Below are 16,115 nucleotides of genomic sequence, written 5' to 3'. Positions count from 1 at the left end.
CACAAATGATGTAAATTAGTACGAATTACATGTTTTTAGATTTAATAGACATTTAAGATTAATAGAGGCTTCCTCCTCCCAACTTTTCCGTTATTCAAGTTGTATTTCCATATCTTTATTAATGTCTAGCTTTGGGTTAAATACATAGAATATAATAGTGACAGAAATGCCAGTTTGACTAATATTTTCTTAGATTTACTATCTTATATTTTGCTTAGGAGTTCTACCTTACAAAAACAAAATTACATTCATTAAAATATCATAAAATATTGTTCTGCAGAAATAATGCTATTTTGTTCAGTAAATTATTTTTGCACATTTTGGCATATAATGAGAATTCTGAAACCTTGAAGAACTTGATCAAATTATTTGAGGACTTTTTGGAAGTTTTACGGCTTTAAAATGATGTAAACTATTTACATTTAAACTTTACATTTACATTTAAAAGTTACATCATTCTAAACTACCTAAAATTAAATCATCTATTCTGAAGAATGTAAACTATTTCATAGATCTATTTATTTTTTCTTTCTTTTCTGAAGAAGTCATTGTGGTTACAACAAAAGATGTTCAGAAAGTGCTAAACTTGGAGACAAAACTGAAGCTGGATATTGTATGTATTGCTGATGATGCAGATATGGGAACTGCAGACTCATTACGGCATATTCATGAGAAAATAAAGGTAATACTACGTATTTAAAAATCATTTTAATTTATCGTAATATGACTAATGTGTATGTGTAAAATACAGAAATAATTCAACAGATCAGTGTTCACTAAGGAAATTAAACAAACTTTTAAAACACCTAAATACTTTGGGCATAATTGTGTTTAAAAAAATAAATATACCCAAATGCCAGTATTGTTGATAAATTTCTACTGTTATTTCCACTGACTACTTCAAGTTGATCTTACCAAGATTATATCTATGTATGTGCTATTTATCTATCTATCTATCTATCTATCTATCTATCTATCTATCTATCTATCTATCTATCATCTATCTATTTTCTATGCTGCCCATCTCCCCTACAAGGTGATTCTAGGCAGCTAAAATAAATCATCAGTTTGGAGGTGTTTAGAACTTTAGATCTTGCAAAGCATGTATATGTTCCTGAACTCTTATTTGCTGTTGTGTCCAATTCAGTTTTAGGGACAAGATTAACTAATTAAGTCAACCAATGAACAATAATGTAATGTGTGCCATATCTTTGAGAAAGTATGAGAGAGAAATCCATTTGCTAAATAATGTTAAAAAATGGATTCATATCTCTATTTAGATTAGCTAATATTAGTACAAAGTATGTTCTCCACCTTGAGTTATTTCTAAAGATAATAAAGGCAGGATACAAACTAACCAACCAACCAACCAGCCACCAATAAATAAATATAAATTCACTATGGATCATAGATTTCCTCTAGGAGACCTAGATTATTTCTATATTCAGTGAGATCTGACTGTTAATACAGAACTGAAACACAGGAATAAAAATAATCGACTTCCTATATATTCTAGGTATGATCCAATTTTTCATTATCCAGGGTGTTAGTGAAACAATGTTGTGTATACGGGTACACTAAAGTGCATGTAAATCAAATTTCATTAGAATATTTCAAGCCAAGTTTGTTGTTTTTTCATGTTTCTTATGATTACATGTTTTTAATGTTAATATTCAATATTCAGTATTTTCTGATCCAATATAAATTATATGGATGCTGAGTTAAAATTTTAATTCAATCACTTCTTAATATAAAATAAAATTTAATTATATTGATATGCTTTATCAAAGCATATCAGTAATTTAAATAATTTGAAATCCACATCACTAATATCAAAAAGCAAAGAAATAAAAACTGAGAAAGTGTTAATCTTAGGTCATGAAGTGAACCTGTTGTTGTATCAGATATACTAGCAATAAGTTTTTAATCTGAGCTGTGTATCCACATTTGGTATGGCGCAACTGAACCTTATTACCATTGCTACTGTGAACAGAACTGGTTTTATAAAATTAACATGGTGCTATTTGAGTTCTTGAATAAGGGGGGAAATGTCTTCTTTTCTGTTTTGGTAGCTTTGCATCCAGCTCATTCAATATTTTGTTTCCTGGCAGAAAGCAATGTGTGAATTTGGGCAATATTTCGTCTGTTTCCTGAGGTTTGGCACCAACATCTGTAGACTCAGGTTATGTGGGAAGGGCCCATGGCATAGCTGTTTCCCATGCTATTATTACTTCTCTTGGGAATAGAAGCGATTTTGGCATGAGAAGGAAACCCACCGTCAGCACTTCCTACATACTCTCACTTCTTTATAAAATTACAAGGAAAAGCCCTGTGCAATTAAGACTAATGATGGGAAATGCTCTTGCTTCTATTCAGTGTGAGCCAGCGACATACAGAACCACAGATATGGCCCAAAACTGTACTGCCTTGGTAAGAAAACTAACCATTTTTGCTGGCATGTGCATAGATAATGTTATGTTGGTTTGGAATATGAAGATGAAAGCTGACACATTTTTTCCCTCTTATCCTGTAAAGATCTTCTCCAATTTATGTCAGTAACTATATTCCAACCAGCTATTAAAATATAGTATTCCAGCAGTATAACAGAGTGGAAAATGTACATTTTCCTGCACTAATAAATGTTTACATGTTTTAATGGAACCCCTAACTAAACCATACAGTTAGATACTATTGTTAGTAGACTTTGACTATGAAGTAATGATAGGTGGTCTGCCTAGTGCTTCCTAAATCCTTCAGAATAAAAGTTACAAAAATGTACCCATGATCCTTCCATAAACAATGGAAAAAAAAAAAGCAGTAATTTCTTGGAAAAGCTAAGCAATCCAGATTTGCATGCTGGGTACATCTTTTGGAGCCATATTGTGGAAAGTGTGATGTCACAGCAGTGGTCTGTATACTGCTGAGGGTCAGTGATCCATGTAGTTTTGGACAGACAAGTTTAGCGCTTCACTTCCTCTGCTGAAAAACCTTCTTTCCAAATACATGACATAAGAAAGCTCACTGTAATGGCTGGGAGGTGGAATCTGTGCTTCTGGTACAGTTGAGATGAGTTTGGTGACCATGGAAAAAAATCATAACTTGTAACAGAGATGTTTTTGGACTGTTGGTGGATTTAAAAACAACCATGAAATATGTGCATAGAGACAAATGGGACGTTTTACTCCTTTGCTTATGAGTTAATTTTGAAATAAATAAATAAATAGAGCATTTCATTTCTTAAAGCAGTTTACCAGACTTCTTTTACTGAGGCTTAACTGACATTCTTTGAAGCACCATGTATATTTCTAAAATAAAAATAACAAGTGCTTTGCCTCACTCACCTCTCCACAGAGACTTCTATACGACAAAAATAATAATAGTTCAAGAGATTGACAATGGAATAAATAACTGAAAATCATAGGAGTTTTGGTAAGGTCTGTGTCTCAGTGGAATATATGTGAAAATCCTTAGGTCACTATACACAATCCAGAAGCAACCCCCCCCCCAAATTTATTATATTGCTCATCCCAGACATGAATTCATTTTGAAGTTCTCTTGTAAACCTGGATCCTATTATGAAGAAGGAATGGTTACAGAGAGGACCACTGTAGGGAATATCAAATTCAAGTTCAATTAAGGTTATGTTAATCCAGTTTTCCTGCATAAACATTTTTCCTCTATGGGCTAGTCAAAGCAATAAATATATTTCCAGCACATATGTGGTAGGGAAGTTGCTCGTCTTGCCAAAGGTCACTATGTATATTTGCTGTTCCCTTATTTTAGTTCTGGAAGAGGGTGGAAAAATGTGTGAAGCAGCTAGCTCATCTATAAGGCCCATCTTATAAAATAATGCAATGTGCCCCCATCAAAACTTGGAATGGAATGGCTTATAATTTCTAAACACCAGAGGTGGTATTCAGCAGGTTCTGACCAGTTCTGGAGAACCGGTAGCAGAAATTTTAAGTAGTTCAGAGAACCGGTAAATACCACCTCTGACTGGCTCCACCCCCATCTATTCTCTGCCTCCCAAGTCCCAGCTGATTGGGAGGAAATGGAGATTTTACAGTATCCTTCCCCTGCCATGCCCACCAAGCCACGCCCACCAAACTATGCCATGCCACGCCCACCAAGCCACACCCACAGAACCAGTAGTAAAAAAATTTGAATCCCATCACTGCTAAGCACTGATGATGCTTCTTCAAAACAGAATTAATCTGTTTACTACTGTAATTAGAAAAGTTATTTATGGAGATTCTCAATCATCCAGGTCATGATTGTCCCAAAGGTGCTTTTTCTAAAGGGCAACTAGACTTTCTTGGGTTGTTTTTTTTCTTTGAAAATGTTTTGCTTCTCATCCAAGAACCTGAACTGAAGAAGCTTCTTGAATGAGAAACAAAATGTTTTCAAAGGGAAAAAAAAAAACCACGAAGTCCAGTTGCCTTTTGGAAAAAGCACCTTTGGGATAGAAGTACCACTTTTGCATGTGTTGTAGAAAGGAAGAAGGGTTGCCTTTCCTGTGGGTGTGTTCTCAAAAGTTCTCCTTAAATATTAGAATTGAGAATTAGGTTGCTACTATTCTTTCTTTAGAATGGATATTTTATTGGTATACTATAGACCAGGGGTGGGCAACTGTGGCCCTTTTATAACCTGTGGACTTCAACTCCCAGAATTCCTGAGACAGCTATTGTCTCAGGAATTCTGGGAGTTGAAGTCCACAGGTTGTAAAAGGGCCACAGTTGCCCACCCCTGCTATAGACAATTATGGTTTTGAAAAGAAATGGGGACTATTTTCTCTTTTAAAAGATCATGAAAGTAGTAAAAAGTTGGCAAGATTTGGGTCTCCTGGATGGCAGAAACTGATAAAATAAGGTACTTGATTGAAGTTGAGCTCCAGAAATAAATGTGTTCTTGGCGCTGATTATTTTAAGTAATATAATAAGCTGAATAAGTCTTATCAATTAAGTGAGACCATATTGAAATTATTTAAATATGTGTGTCTAGACAAATCTTCACCAGCCGTGATGTTGTAAATGTGGATTATAGCTCCCTGAATTTTTAGTGGGAATTGTTGTACAAGACCATATCAGTATATATTAATATCAGTATCAGTATATTGGTGTATATGAAGTTGACATATAGTTGTTAAAAAAGATGGTTACATGAGAAAGCTCTTGAATTATCTACTTCTTTCATGCTGATTCCTGTCGATCACCTCCATATAAGCAGCTTTATTCCCTGTGCTGTAATTTAATACTATATAATACCAGCAATTAATTATTTAAGTAGAAAATAGGGACCACCTTTGGTGGGAAGGTAACAGCATTCCATGCGCCTTTGGCATTTAGTCATGCTGGCCACATGACCACGGAACATCTTAGGACAGTGCTGGCTCTTCGGCCTTGAAATGGAGATGAGCACCGTCCCCTAGAGTCGGGAACGACTAGCACATATGTGCAAGGCGAACCTTTACCTTTACCTTTAATGTCCTCTTTGGAGTTGCTCTTATCCACTTAAGAAAGTGGTTTCCTAGGAGAGCAGCTTTGGCACTGCTTAACTTAACCACTCTGAGTCACTCTAAGAATGAGATTGTAGTACCTAAATTTGATAGATAAATAAAAATAAACTTTATAACACTAAAAATTGCTATACGTTTAGGAAACTATTACAGTAATATATATTGTTACAAGGATCTACTGTTAGTGCCGTTTTCTGAACTGTAGGGACTATTGTGAGTGTTATTAAATTAAACATACCTGTATTTCTGTTGCAATATAACAGAATCTTATGTGGCCAGATTTTAACCCACAAATTCTGTGTAGTTATGATCTGTTTATTTTAATCATACACTGTTTCTTTTGCATTCAGCAATTTAATACTGCAATCCTTTAAATACCTACTCCAAAAATGTCTTATTGAATTTAACAAAGTGTCCTAGTTAAGTGCACACAGGACTTCAGCACATGATTTTTAGGGATTTTTTAAAAAAATATTGGCTTGGCTACTAATTTAAAATAAGAATAATGTGTCTCTTTATGTGGTCTGGGTGATCCTAGATATCTGTCTTAAGGGATTTTCTCTGGGATATCTAAATCAATTATATTTTTAAATATCTTGGGTTAAATCCAGTTGTCAGCATTGCAATGAATGTTCAAAATCTATAGTTGCTTTGATTTTAATCTCTGCTTACATTAATTGCATCTGCAGTATGGACATAATTGGCATGCTATATCTTACATCAGAAAGCCTTAACTATTAATTTGGATCTGCTGTATATTTCATTACTGGTTTCCCAGCTATTATTTTTGCATTTGCATAAAATCAATTTTGTGTAAAATTAATTAATACTACACTGCCCCTTTAATCAAATGGATGTGTATAGGATAGTTGTTTTTCCCCCCAGTCATTGGTCATAATGAGATTTTCTTACTATATAGTTTAAAAAAATACAGACCATATTTTCCCCCTCTTTCTGCCGCATCAACCATTGAAAGTAAAGGAAAATAGAAGTGTCTACTAGGGTGCTTGCCTAGTTTATTTTTCATTCAGGCATTAGTTTATTCTTTCAGGGGTTCCATACTGGAAAAAGGGCATCCATCAGACAGTAAGAACTTTATTTATGAGGGTGTTGGTGTTTCAAAGGAGAGGCTGTTGAATCCCAAAAGAGCCTTTCATGGTGTACTCTCAGCATGTATCTGAGGCCGCTGCTCTGCTCATCAGGAGGAGAGGCAGAAATTTGGGCTTCACTTAGCAACCGTGTGTTTCACTGGTCCCTGTGCTCTCTGACGTTTATTTACATATTGAAGAGTAAATGGGTAGAACAGATGGCAACCAGATATTTGGTGGTTCTGTTCCCTTACGCTCCTCAGGGGTCTTGTATTCAGCCTTTGCCAGAGTTCATCCTAAAAAAAAACCCGAGAAGGCTGTTCGCAGTTATGAAAGCCTTGTTGGCAGTTTATGAGGATGACAGATTAAAATAGTTGTAGCTAAATAATTACAAGATTGAGTTGGACAAGTCCAAAATGAAGGCTTGCCCGTGGGCCTGAGGTGGCTTTCATCATTGACAAGAAGGAGGTATCCTATCAGAAAAAGATTTAACCTTGTCCGGGTTTTCACCAAAATGTTGTGTTGTCACAATAAGATTGACAGATACGGTTCATAGCTTTTAAGGGTTCCTTGTGTGCATAACCAATAATTATTTGAATATTTATTCAGATTATTGGTTGGTGTGGAATTTTATTTTTTCTTTGCCCCTATCAGGTTAAGTGGGATTACTTTATAATAGGTGGATAAATATGTATGTGTTGTCAGTTTTTCTGTGAAATGTTCTGAAATACTACCTTTGAAAAGCTGCTTTACATGCAGATGAATTGGTTACAAAAGGGATAACCTTTGTAGTTTATTTCCTTTTCTTTTTAAGTTTTACACCTTAACCCATTGCTGGATATGACCTAGTCTGTCTAGTTAATTCTGTAATACTATTAATTAGTAGTTAGTGAAACTGATAGATTATTCTTAGAAGATTTTATGGTGGGTAGTGGTGGTGGTAGGGAGATGGAGGAGGAGGAGGAAAACAACGACTCTATTGTTTTTATTTTTATTTTTATTTATTTATTTTTATATGCCGCCCTTCTCCGGAGACTCAGGGCGGCTTACAATGCATTAAGCAATAGCCTTCATACTTTTGTATATTTTATACAAAGTCAGCTTATTGCCCCCACAAACCGGGTCCTCATTTTACCTACCTTAGAAAGGATGGAAGGCTGAGTCGACCTTGAGCCTGGTGAGAATTGAACTTGCAGTAATTGCAGGCAGCTGGATGTTAAATGCTGCCTTAGTAGGAGGCATTAGCCTCCTACGCCACTCAGGCTCCTATCCTATCCTATCCTATCCTATCCTATCCTATCCTATCCTATCCTATCGTTCCAGGCTGATGTTATTCTTTTCAAAAAGAGCAATATTCATATTCTTCTATTAAAGCAATATAGGCTCAGGATTTTGCCTGAAGCTAAAGGAAGAGGAATTAAAATGACCACTGTTTAAGAAATATTGTGAATAGTATCGAATTTCTGTAATAGTTTAAGATGAAATAAATTGTTTTTATTTTATTTATAATGACTTCACAATATCAAAAATTAATGTACCTGTCTAAATTTTTTTTGAAAGGTAATAATGATGGAATGATTTTTGGCAACATTGATCATCTTTGTTAATAACATGCAATAATGTGCCTCTGTGAAAATGACACAATTAATCTGGGGAAAAATTATCTTTAGATAATACAAATCACCTTGCAAAATTGTTCCCAGCAATACTTTTAGTATAGTAACCATGGTAATTCATTTCAATCTTTTAAAAAAGAAAAATGGTTTTGAAGTAGAGTTAGAAAAAATAGTTTACAAACCAACTTTTTATCTAGATTTCTTACCGGTGTTTTATGATCTTTCATTTTCATTTAAAGTTTCGGAAAAATATAGTGCTATGTAAAAAGAAACATTCTCTATTTAAAATATAGAATTGCAGAGCAGGAAGGAATCCAGTGCATCGATGTCCTATCCTATCCCATTCCTTCAGGCTCAATGCAGTACTTGCAAACAGGATAAAATAATGAAAATTGAAAAATTGTGTGGGGTAATGAAATTGTTTTCCTTATTCTCTTATTGCATTCATATGTATCGGGCTCAGCCTAAGAAGAATGTAGAATAATCCAGCCACACTTCAGTTCTTTATTTGCTTACACATAATACAAACTAAACCCTTACTACTCCCACCCAAGTGGATATAACCTGAGAGATTCTAGGGAGTGGCAATTCTAACTCTCTTCCTCTGTCTTCTATCTAGTTCCGGGCTGTGCTCCCCTCCTCCTGTTTCTGGAATGTGCTCCCTCCTTCCTGCTGCTTCACTGTAATCCATCTCACCAGCTCCCCCTCTGTAGGCACTATACTATAAAATTCTAAAATGAAAATACCAGGTTGTCACTTGAATGTCTTGAACTTATTGGTTCATGTACTTCTGTATGTGGGAATGATCTAAGGAGATAAGGGAAAAAGATGCCCCCTAGGGAACAATGAGATGAGAGAGGGCATAGCCCACAGTTGCATAATGGGCAGAGAAAGAGACTCAGAAAGGAACCTTTCTAACTTCTCAGGCTGTAAAAGAAACAGCGGGAGATTAGCACTATCAAACCTGTAAGGTTCTGTTCACGTAGACTCAAAGTAGAACTAGCTGAACTGGTCCTGTTCCCTGTCTGGTCTACTTGGGAAGGCTGACTTATTATGTGGGATAGAGGAAGAGGTGAGAAACGCTGCCCCAGCATCATTCATTCATTCATTCATTCATTCATTCATTCATTCATTCATTCATTCATTCATTTCAGGTCTCAGTAGTCATTATTATGTATTAAATTATACATTTATTAAACTTATATACTTATATCTAAGCGGTCTAACCTTGGGTACTTTAGAATTCTCCAGCATGTGTCCTTGGGCACCTCAGTCAAGACTTACTGGAGTTGAAACTTACGGTAATAAGTTAGTGGTTAGAGTGCAGTACTGCAACTACTTCAGTTGACTGCTAGTTCAGCAGATCAGCAGATCAGCGGATCAAATCTCACTGGCTCAAGGTTGACTCAGCCTTCCATCCTTCCAAGATGGGTAAAATGAGGACCCAGATTGTTGGGGGCAATATGCTATTTAGTATACTGTCTTTGGTGTAAGCCGCCCAGAATCCTCGGAGAGTGGGTGGCATAGAAATATGAATAATAAAATAAATAAAAAATAAAATAAATACATCAGATTGAAGAAGGTGGCCTTATGGCACGAAATCTTTGGCTACAGTTTCTTATTTCTGTCATTCTCACAGGTCCAAGGCTCTCTAAGCAGCCTGTAGGGAGAAGTAATCTAAAGCAAGGTTTTTAATAGGTGGAATGAAATTATATCTATAGGGAACAAGGTTGAATATTTACAGCACTTACAAGATTATTGTATCTGCTCCCTACAGATGTAATTTACAAGTGTTGTAAATGTACAAAGGGCACTTGTAAGATGCATATTAATATAAAAGTGATGCAGAGACAGAAACCTGGATGCCTGGTTTGTGGAGAATATTTTATGCCTGCTCATTGTGAATAATGAAAGCTCTCCCCCCCCCTTTTAATTAATATTTTTAAAAAACGTATTTCCCAAAAAAGAAAACCTAAATGTTGATATTAACAGAATATCTCATACCTTGCAGATATTTTCCTGGTACAACAGTGCAAAAACTGTCATAGTATAAATGTTGGAAATATGTGTTTATAAATTTTAATTTGGAGCACGAAGCCCAGTTTGGATCGTTTGCATATTTACAATGTTTGCCTGGGCAGGCTGACCCATTCAGAAGGTGGCTACATCCTACTTTGTAGACATTCTTAAAACATCATTGTATCAGCCTCCTCCTTCCTACATAAGATGCCCCCTGTCACTACTGCTCACCTTCCCCTCTCTCCTTTTTCTGGATAGATGGGCATCATTCCAAAGATAGCACAGGGCTGAAAGAGCCCTCCATTTTTATTTTCTAAGAAACTTTATGAGACCCAGTAGCATTCTTGGAAATAAAAGCAGGAATGGAACCTTATTTATTCCAGATATTTGCCTGTAACATTTTCTTTTAATAACAGATCTTTTAGAATTATCAAATCTTTAATTCGGAATAGCATTTATAATGTTTATGGAATTAATCTTATCTTGAAGTAGATGTATTCTTAAATTTAAATAAATCTGTGAAATTTAAATAAAGTACAGTACATTGGCATAAGGTTGTGGGGTATTTATAAATAGATAGTTCCTGTTGGGAATTCCTGAGGTAGACCTTAGAAGTCATAAAATGAAATTAAAACTACAAGAGGATGAAAAATGTCAACTGCTTTAATTCATTATGACTGACCTGTTGCATTTTTGATAATTTTCCCTCAAGTCAGTGTTGACTTTTAGCAGTCACATAGATTTTTTTCCCTAACTGGTCAGACAGTTTTTCCCTAACTGGTCTTTCAGATCCTCTAATGGTGCAATCATGACTATAGCAACTGAGACCATCCAGTTTGCTGCTGGTCATCATCTTCTGAAATAGAATAATTTGAGCCTGGAAATGTATGCCTTGAGTGAGAACAAGGCTGGGTTGATGTCTTCAGTGATCCATTTGTTTGTTTTCTGGCTGTCCACTATATTCTCTGGAATCTTTTTCAACACGAAAGTTCAAGAGCATCAATACTCTTGATACCAACTTTCACTTCCATAGGTTGTCACAAGGAATATTATTTCTTGCACTGTTTTAATCTTGCTAGATATAGATACATCACTGTGACAGAATATCTTTTCCAAATGCTGCGCTTAATGCCAGGGAATATGCTATTGGGTAGGAAAATGTCAGAATTGTCACTGTAAATAATAAATGTGTGCACATTTTTATAATTCTGCAATCCAGAATTATATGGCAAGGAGAGGATTAAAATAAAATACCACTAGCCCTTACCAAACATAATGGCAATAACAGAAATGTTAAAGTAATATAGGTTTTTTGCAATCTAATAACATATCTGGAAGAGACATTGCAAGAGTACCACACTGTAAGTGGCTATTGGACTAATAGCTGATCCCCCCTGCCCCCTCCTTGCCCATCTTTTAATTCATATTGCTGTACTTTCATTATTCTTATTGTTCCCTTGTTTAACTATTTTTATATTTACATATTTATAATTTTCTATTGTTGTAAGTTGCCCAGAATAGCCCTGCAGCAAATAAATTTAATAAGAAATAAATAAATAAAATAAATGTCTAACACCTAAAATGCCTTTAAAAGGCGGTAAGTAAGTAAGTAAGTAAGTAAGTAAAATAATAATAATAATAATAATAATAATAATAATAATAATAATAATAATAATAATAATAATAATAATAATAATAAAAGATCTTGTGGGACTTTAGGATTCAGACTGACAGGCACTTGGTCCACAACACACCTGACATAACAATAGTTGAAAAGAAAAAAGTATGGTTCATTGACATTGCAATACCTGGTGATGCACGAATTGAAGATAAGCAGCAAGAAAAAATCACAAAGTACCGGGACTTACAAATTGAAGTTGAGCGACTGTGGAAAAAGAAATCGTGTGTTGTCCCGATTGTAATTGGAGCCCTCGGAGCAATACCCAAAGGGCTACCCCGCTATTTAGAAATTCTAAATTTGCCGGACTTGAACATTTTGACTCTACAAAAAACCACCTTACTCGGAACAGCTTACATCCTCCGACGATACCTTAACAGTTCCTAGGTCCTTGGTTAGGACTCAAGCTGCTGAGCTATTAACCAGCCTCAAAGCTGTGAATCTCACTAAAGATTAACCAATAAATAATAATAATAATAAGCAGCTATTGTAGCATTGATGTAGAATGTTAACAGGTTTAGCAGTATTTGCTGAGAAGCCCTCCAATGTACTCTTCTTCATATTTCAAAACAATGCATATACATGTTTATAAGGAAACAATACTTTTCTTTTATGTTTTGACAGACAGATGTGTTGGTGCTGAGTTGTGATCTAATTACAGATGTTGCTCTTCATGAAGTAGTAGATTTATTTCGAACTCATGATGCCACACTCTCCATGTTAATGAAGAAAGCCTGTGAACCCACAGAACTCGGACCTGGACAAAAAGGAAAGAAAAAATTAGGTAATTCAGTGAGCCTTACTCTGGAATTTGAACCACTGGTAGTTTCACACGGTTTGGTAGTTTTTGCAGAGTGTAACAGTTTTCACAAGCTGTCTGTAAGCTGAAATGATATCTCAGTTTCTCTTCCAATTCTTGATAATTATATAATTATTGTAATTACTATTATGATGTTGCCATGCAATATAAAAGTCTGTCATTTTTCTGTTATATTCTAGCAGCAGTTCTATTCCTAATAACAAAATATTGGGTTATTTAGCAATAATATTGAAACAGATTGATTTATACCATCAGGTAAAATGCAAAATCCCAAAATAAACTATACATGACTTAAAAGATTATGCCTTTAATAAAAATTTATTAGTTCGAAAAGAATTTACCAGATTCCATCTGATTTTGGCTACCATAGCTCTCTTCCTACAATACTCAATATGGTGACTTTCTTTGTAAACTTATAATACATGTACTCAAAATATTTGTTGTTTGTGGCATTCCATCACTATTCTGTTTAGGCAAAATAAACATAAGTTTCTTAAATGAAATTGCTGCCAAGCTGCTGTTTTATGTTTTCCTGTTTGTATTCATTAACTTTGGCAATGTCTCTTTTAGAAATGATTCCTCGATTTTAGAATCTCTTTTAGAAAATTTACCCTTTATTTCTGCATAAGTCCAAGACTCTAGATATTAATTAATATTATTATATGAAACAATATGTCTTTCAATACTTGCTAGCTATGCCAAAAATAATAAGATTTTGGTGAGAAGAAACTATTCCCAGATGTCCTCATTGCCCCTGATTCAATAATTCAAATTGTAAAGCAGTGAAGTGGCAAGACAAGTATCTTTGAAATTACAGCCACACATAGCTAAAGGACCTCTCATGGAGCTTCTTTATGTTTCTTTGATTCCTCTCTGATTGGAACACCCTTGCTAGAATTTTCAGGAAAATTCTTTCAGGTTCGATGATCAAACTTTGTTGATATTTATACCGGTAGTCCTCAACGTACAACCATTCATTTCAAAGCTACAGTGGCATTGAAAAAAGTTATTTATGACCTGACTTATGACTAATGTAGCATCCCCACAATCACAGGATCAGAATTCAGGTGTTTGGCAACCGGCATGTATCCATGATGGTGGCAGCATCCCAAGGCCATGTGATCACCATTTGTGACCTTCCCAACCAGCTTCTGACAAGCAATGGGGGAAGTTGGATTCACTTAAGAACCACATTATTCACTTCACTGCAGGGATTCACTTAACAGTCATGGCAAAAAAGGTCATAAAATAGGGTCCAACTCACTGAACAAGTGCTTTATTCTAGTCTCAATTGTGGTCATAAGTCGAGGACCACCTGGATAGGCTTTGTTTCAGGTGTCTAGCCATACCCTTACTAGGTTACAGGCAAGAATTGTAAAAGAGTTATGTAATTATTTTCTGTTTCAGTGGAACAGCGTGACTTCATTGGAGTAGATGACTCAGAGAAGAGGTTGCTCTTCATGGCCAATGAAGCAGATCTGGATGAAGAAATTGTCATTAAGAGATCTATCCTTCAAAAGTAAGCTTTGGACTTTTGCCTCTTTCCAAATTAACAAGTTTCAGTTTTATAAAATATACTGAAAACAAGTAATTATGGAGATTAAGACGAGCTGCTGCATATATTCAAAATTTTCCATTTCACCCAGAATCTAAGTCTTTGTGATGTTTTGTGATGATGTGTATTTATGGTTTTTACATGTTTTTCAAAGTTAATTCACAATAATATGCACCATAAAATTGTAATGTGAAATTGAACAATTTCTTTATTTCCCATAGCTAGTTCACAGTTTATTATTAATCCAGGAGAAAATGGGGTAAACCTTACACCCTTTAACTCTCTCCCACAGAAGCTAAATTACTATCCTGATTGTTCCTTTTACTGCAATTTCTTTATCTTTGTTTTCCATCTGTTTCATCATTCTTGCAAGAATGGGAAGCCAGTAGAATCATTTTATTTTCATTTGTTGAAACTTTTACTGATAAAGTGAAATTGGGAAGGAAGAAATAAGAAAAAGTGCAAACAAATATCTCAATATGTGAATATAAGAATAATATTTTCTGAATTTTCCATATGAATACATATATTATTGATTATTTTATCTATTGTTGTTATTTTCTAACTTGGTATAAAGCACATTATGAAAATCTGAGCCCCTGAAGAATTTATTAAAAAGGCATTGCATTAATGCTCCTTTCAAAGGTGGTGTTTCTAGATTGCATTCTAACATTACAATTAACATTGAATACTAATCTTGTAGTGAGATTCTCTGCAACATGCTGAAGTTCCAAATTCAGTTTGCTTGGCAACATTAATTGGAATAATAAAAACGTTTTCTAGGCATTTTCTTTTCTAACCTTTTCTAACCGAATGAAGTAGAATTACAGAATTAGCTTTAGCATTATTTTCTATTATAGACATAAACTAGCATAAAGTAAAATCACTAAGCAAATAAAATTATAGATTTATAGAGTAGACAAGTAGGATTAAAATAAATGGGGTACATGTATGTATGTGTGTATCTATTTTATTCAATTTAGGTGCCACTTAACCTTAAATTGACCCTGGGTGGCTAGGATATAAACTTGAATCATTGTGATATCATTAACTTGCCACTTGATTACAAGAATTAAAATTAAAAGTATAACAAGCAACACAGCCAACTAGTTGGTTTAGTTTAGGCTTAAAAATAACTGTGTCTTTCTCTTCCTACATATCAGTGTAGGGGCATTCTAATTATTCCTCAGACATTTCTGTTTTACTTTGTTTTTAGCAAACAAAGAAATAAAATCACTAAGAGGAATAGTAAGAAACAGGCTATACAGCTAAAATGAATAAAACATGTTGAATAATTCTTTATGCTGCTTATCAAAATTCCCAAATGATGAATTAAAAAATTAGCATAATGATGCTAAGCAAACAGAATAGATCAAATCGACCTTCCCTGTAGAATTAAATTAGGCATCACTGCTGGGGGAAAAAAAACCTTTGTTTTATATTACTTTAAATTCTGGTAGAACAGGAATATGGAACCAGACTTTTCAAAATTATTTTACTGTAGGAATTGGTTCATAAAAAATGAATGATTCTAAATGATTTCTAGAAATTATTTGGAGATAAGAGATTAGGATAATTATATTTTGAAGTGTACAGATTTGAGTAATAACAAATTCTTTCCTTCCTTTCACCATATTTATAGCCTGCCCATCCCTAGTAGACGCTTAACAAGGAGCTATTGAATTAGATCTTATATTACACAGGGAAGAAAATTGTCTATATTCAAATAGTAACAATAATTTTGTTTAATTATAAAAACTTAATTACTTAGCTATCAGTCCTTACTAGATAATTCTAATTCAATTTAAAATATTATTTATCACT

The 16,115-nt window shown here is 34.5% G+C and overlaps 1 protein-coding gene across 4 annotated transcripts in view; it reads left to right on the top strand.

The window, feature by feature from the left end:
- The window catches only part of EIF2B3 (eukaryotic translation initiation factor 2B subunit gamma), a 99,773-nt gene that overhangs the window by 20,639 nt on the left and 63,019 nt on the right, over positions 1 to 16,115 (top strand). For all 4 annotated transcript variants that reach the window (XM_034414965.3, XM_034414964.2, XM_034414963.2 and 1 more), the window contains exons 3-5: positions 543 to 682; positions 12,541 to 12,700; positions 14,144 to 14,255. In XM_034414965.3, coding sequence (XP_034270856.2) covers positions 543 to 682; positions 12,541 to 12,700; positions 14,144 to 14,255 — 412 coding nt within the window. The remainder of the gene's footprint in view (positions 1 to 542; positions 683 to 12,540; positions 12,701 to 14,143; positions 14,256 to 16,115) is intronic.

The sequence above is a fragment of the Pantherophis guttatus genome, chromosome 3 (genome assembly GCF_059756535.1).
Source record: "Pantherophis guttatus breed Tessera chromosome 3, ASM5975653v1, whole genome shotgun sequence".
Classification (NCBI taxonomy): domain Eukaryota; kingdom Metazoa; phylum Chordata; class Lepidosauria; order Squamata; family Colubridae; genus Pantherophis; species Pantherophis guttatus.
Note: the sequence above shows the minus strand (reverse complement) of the source record. Positions and strands in the feature narration are given on the sequence as shown.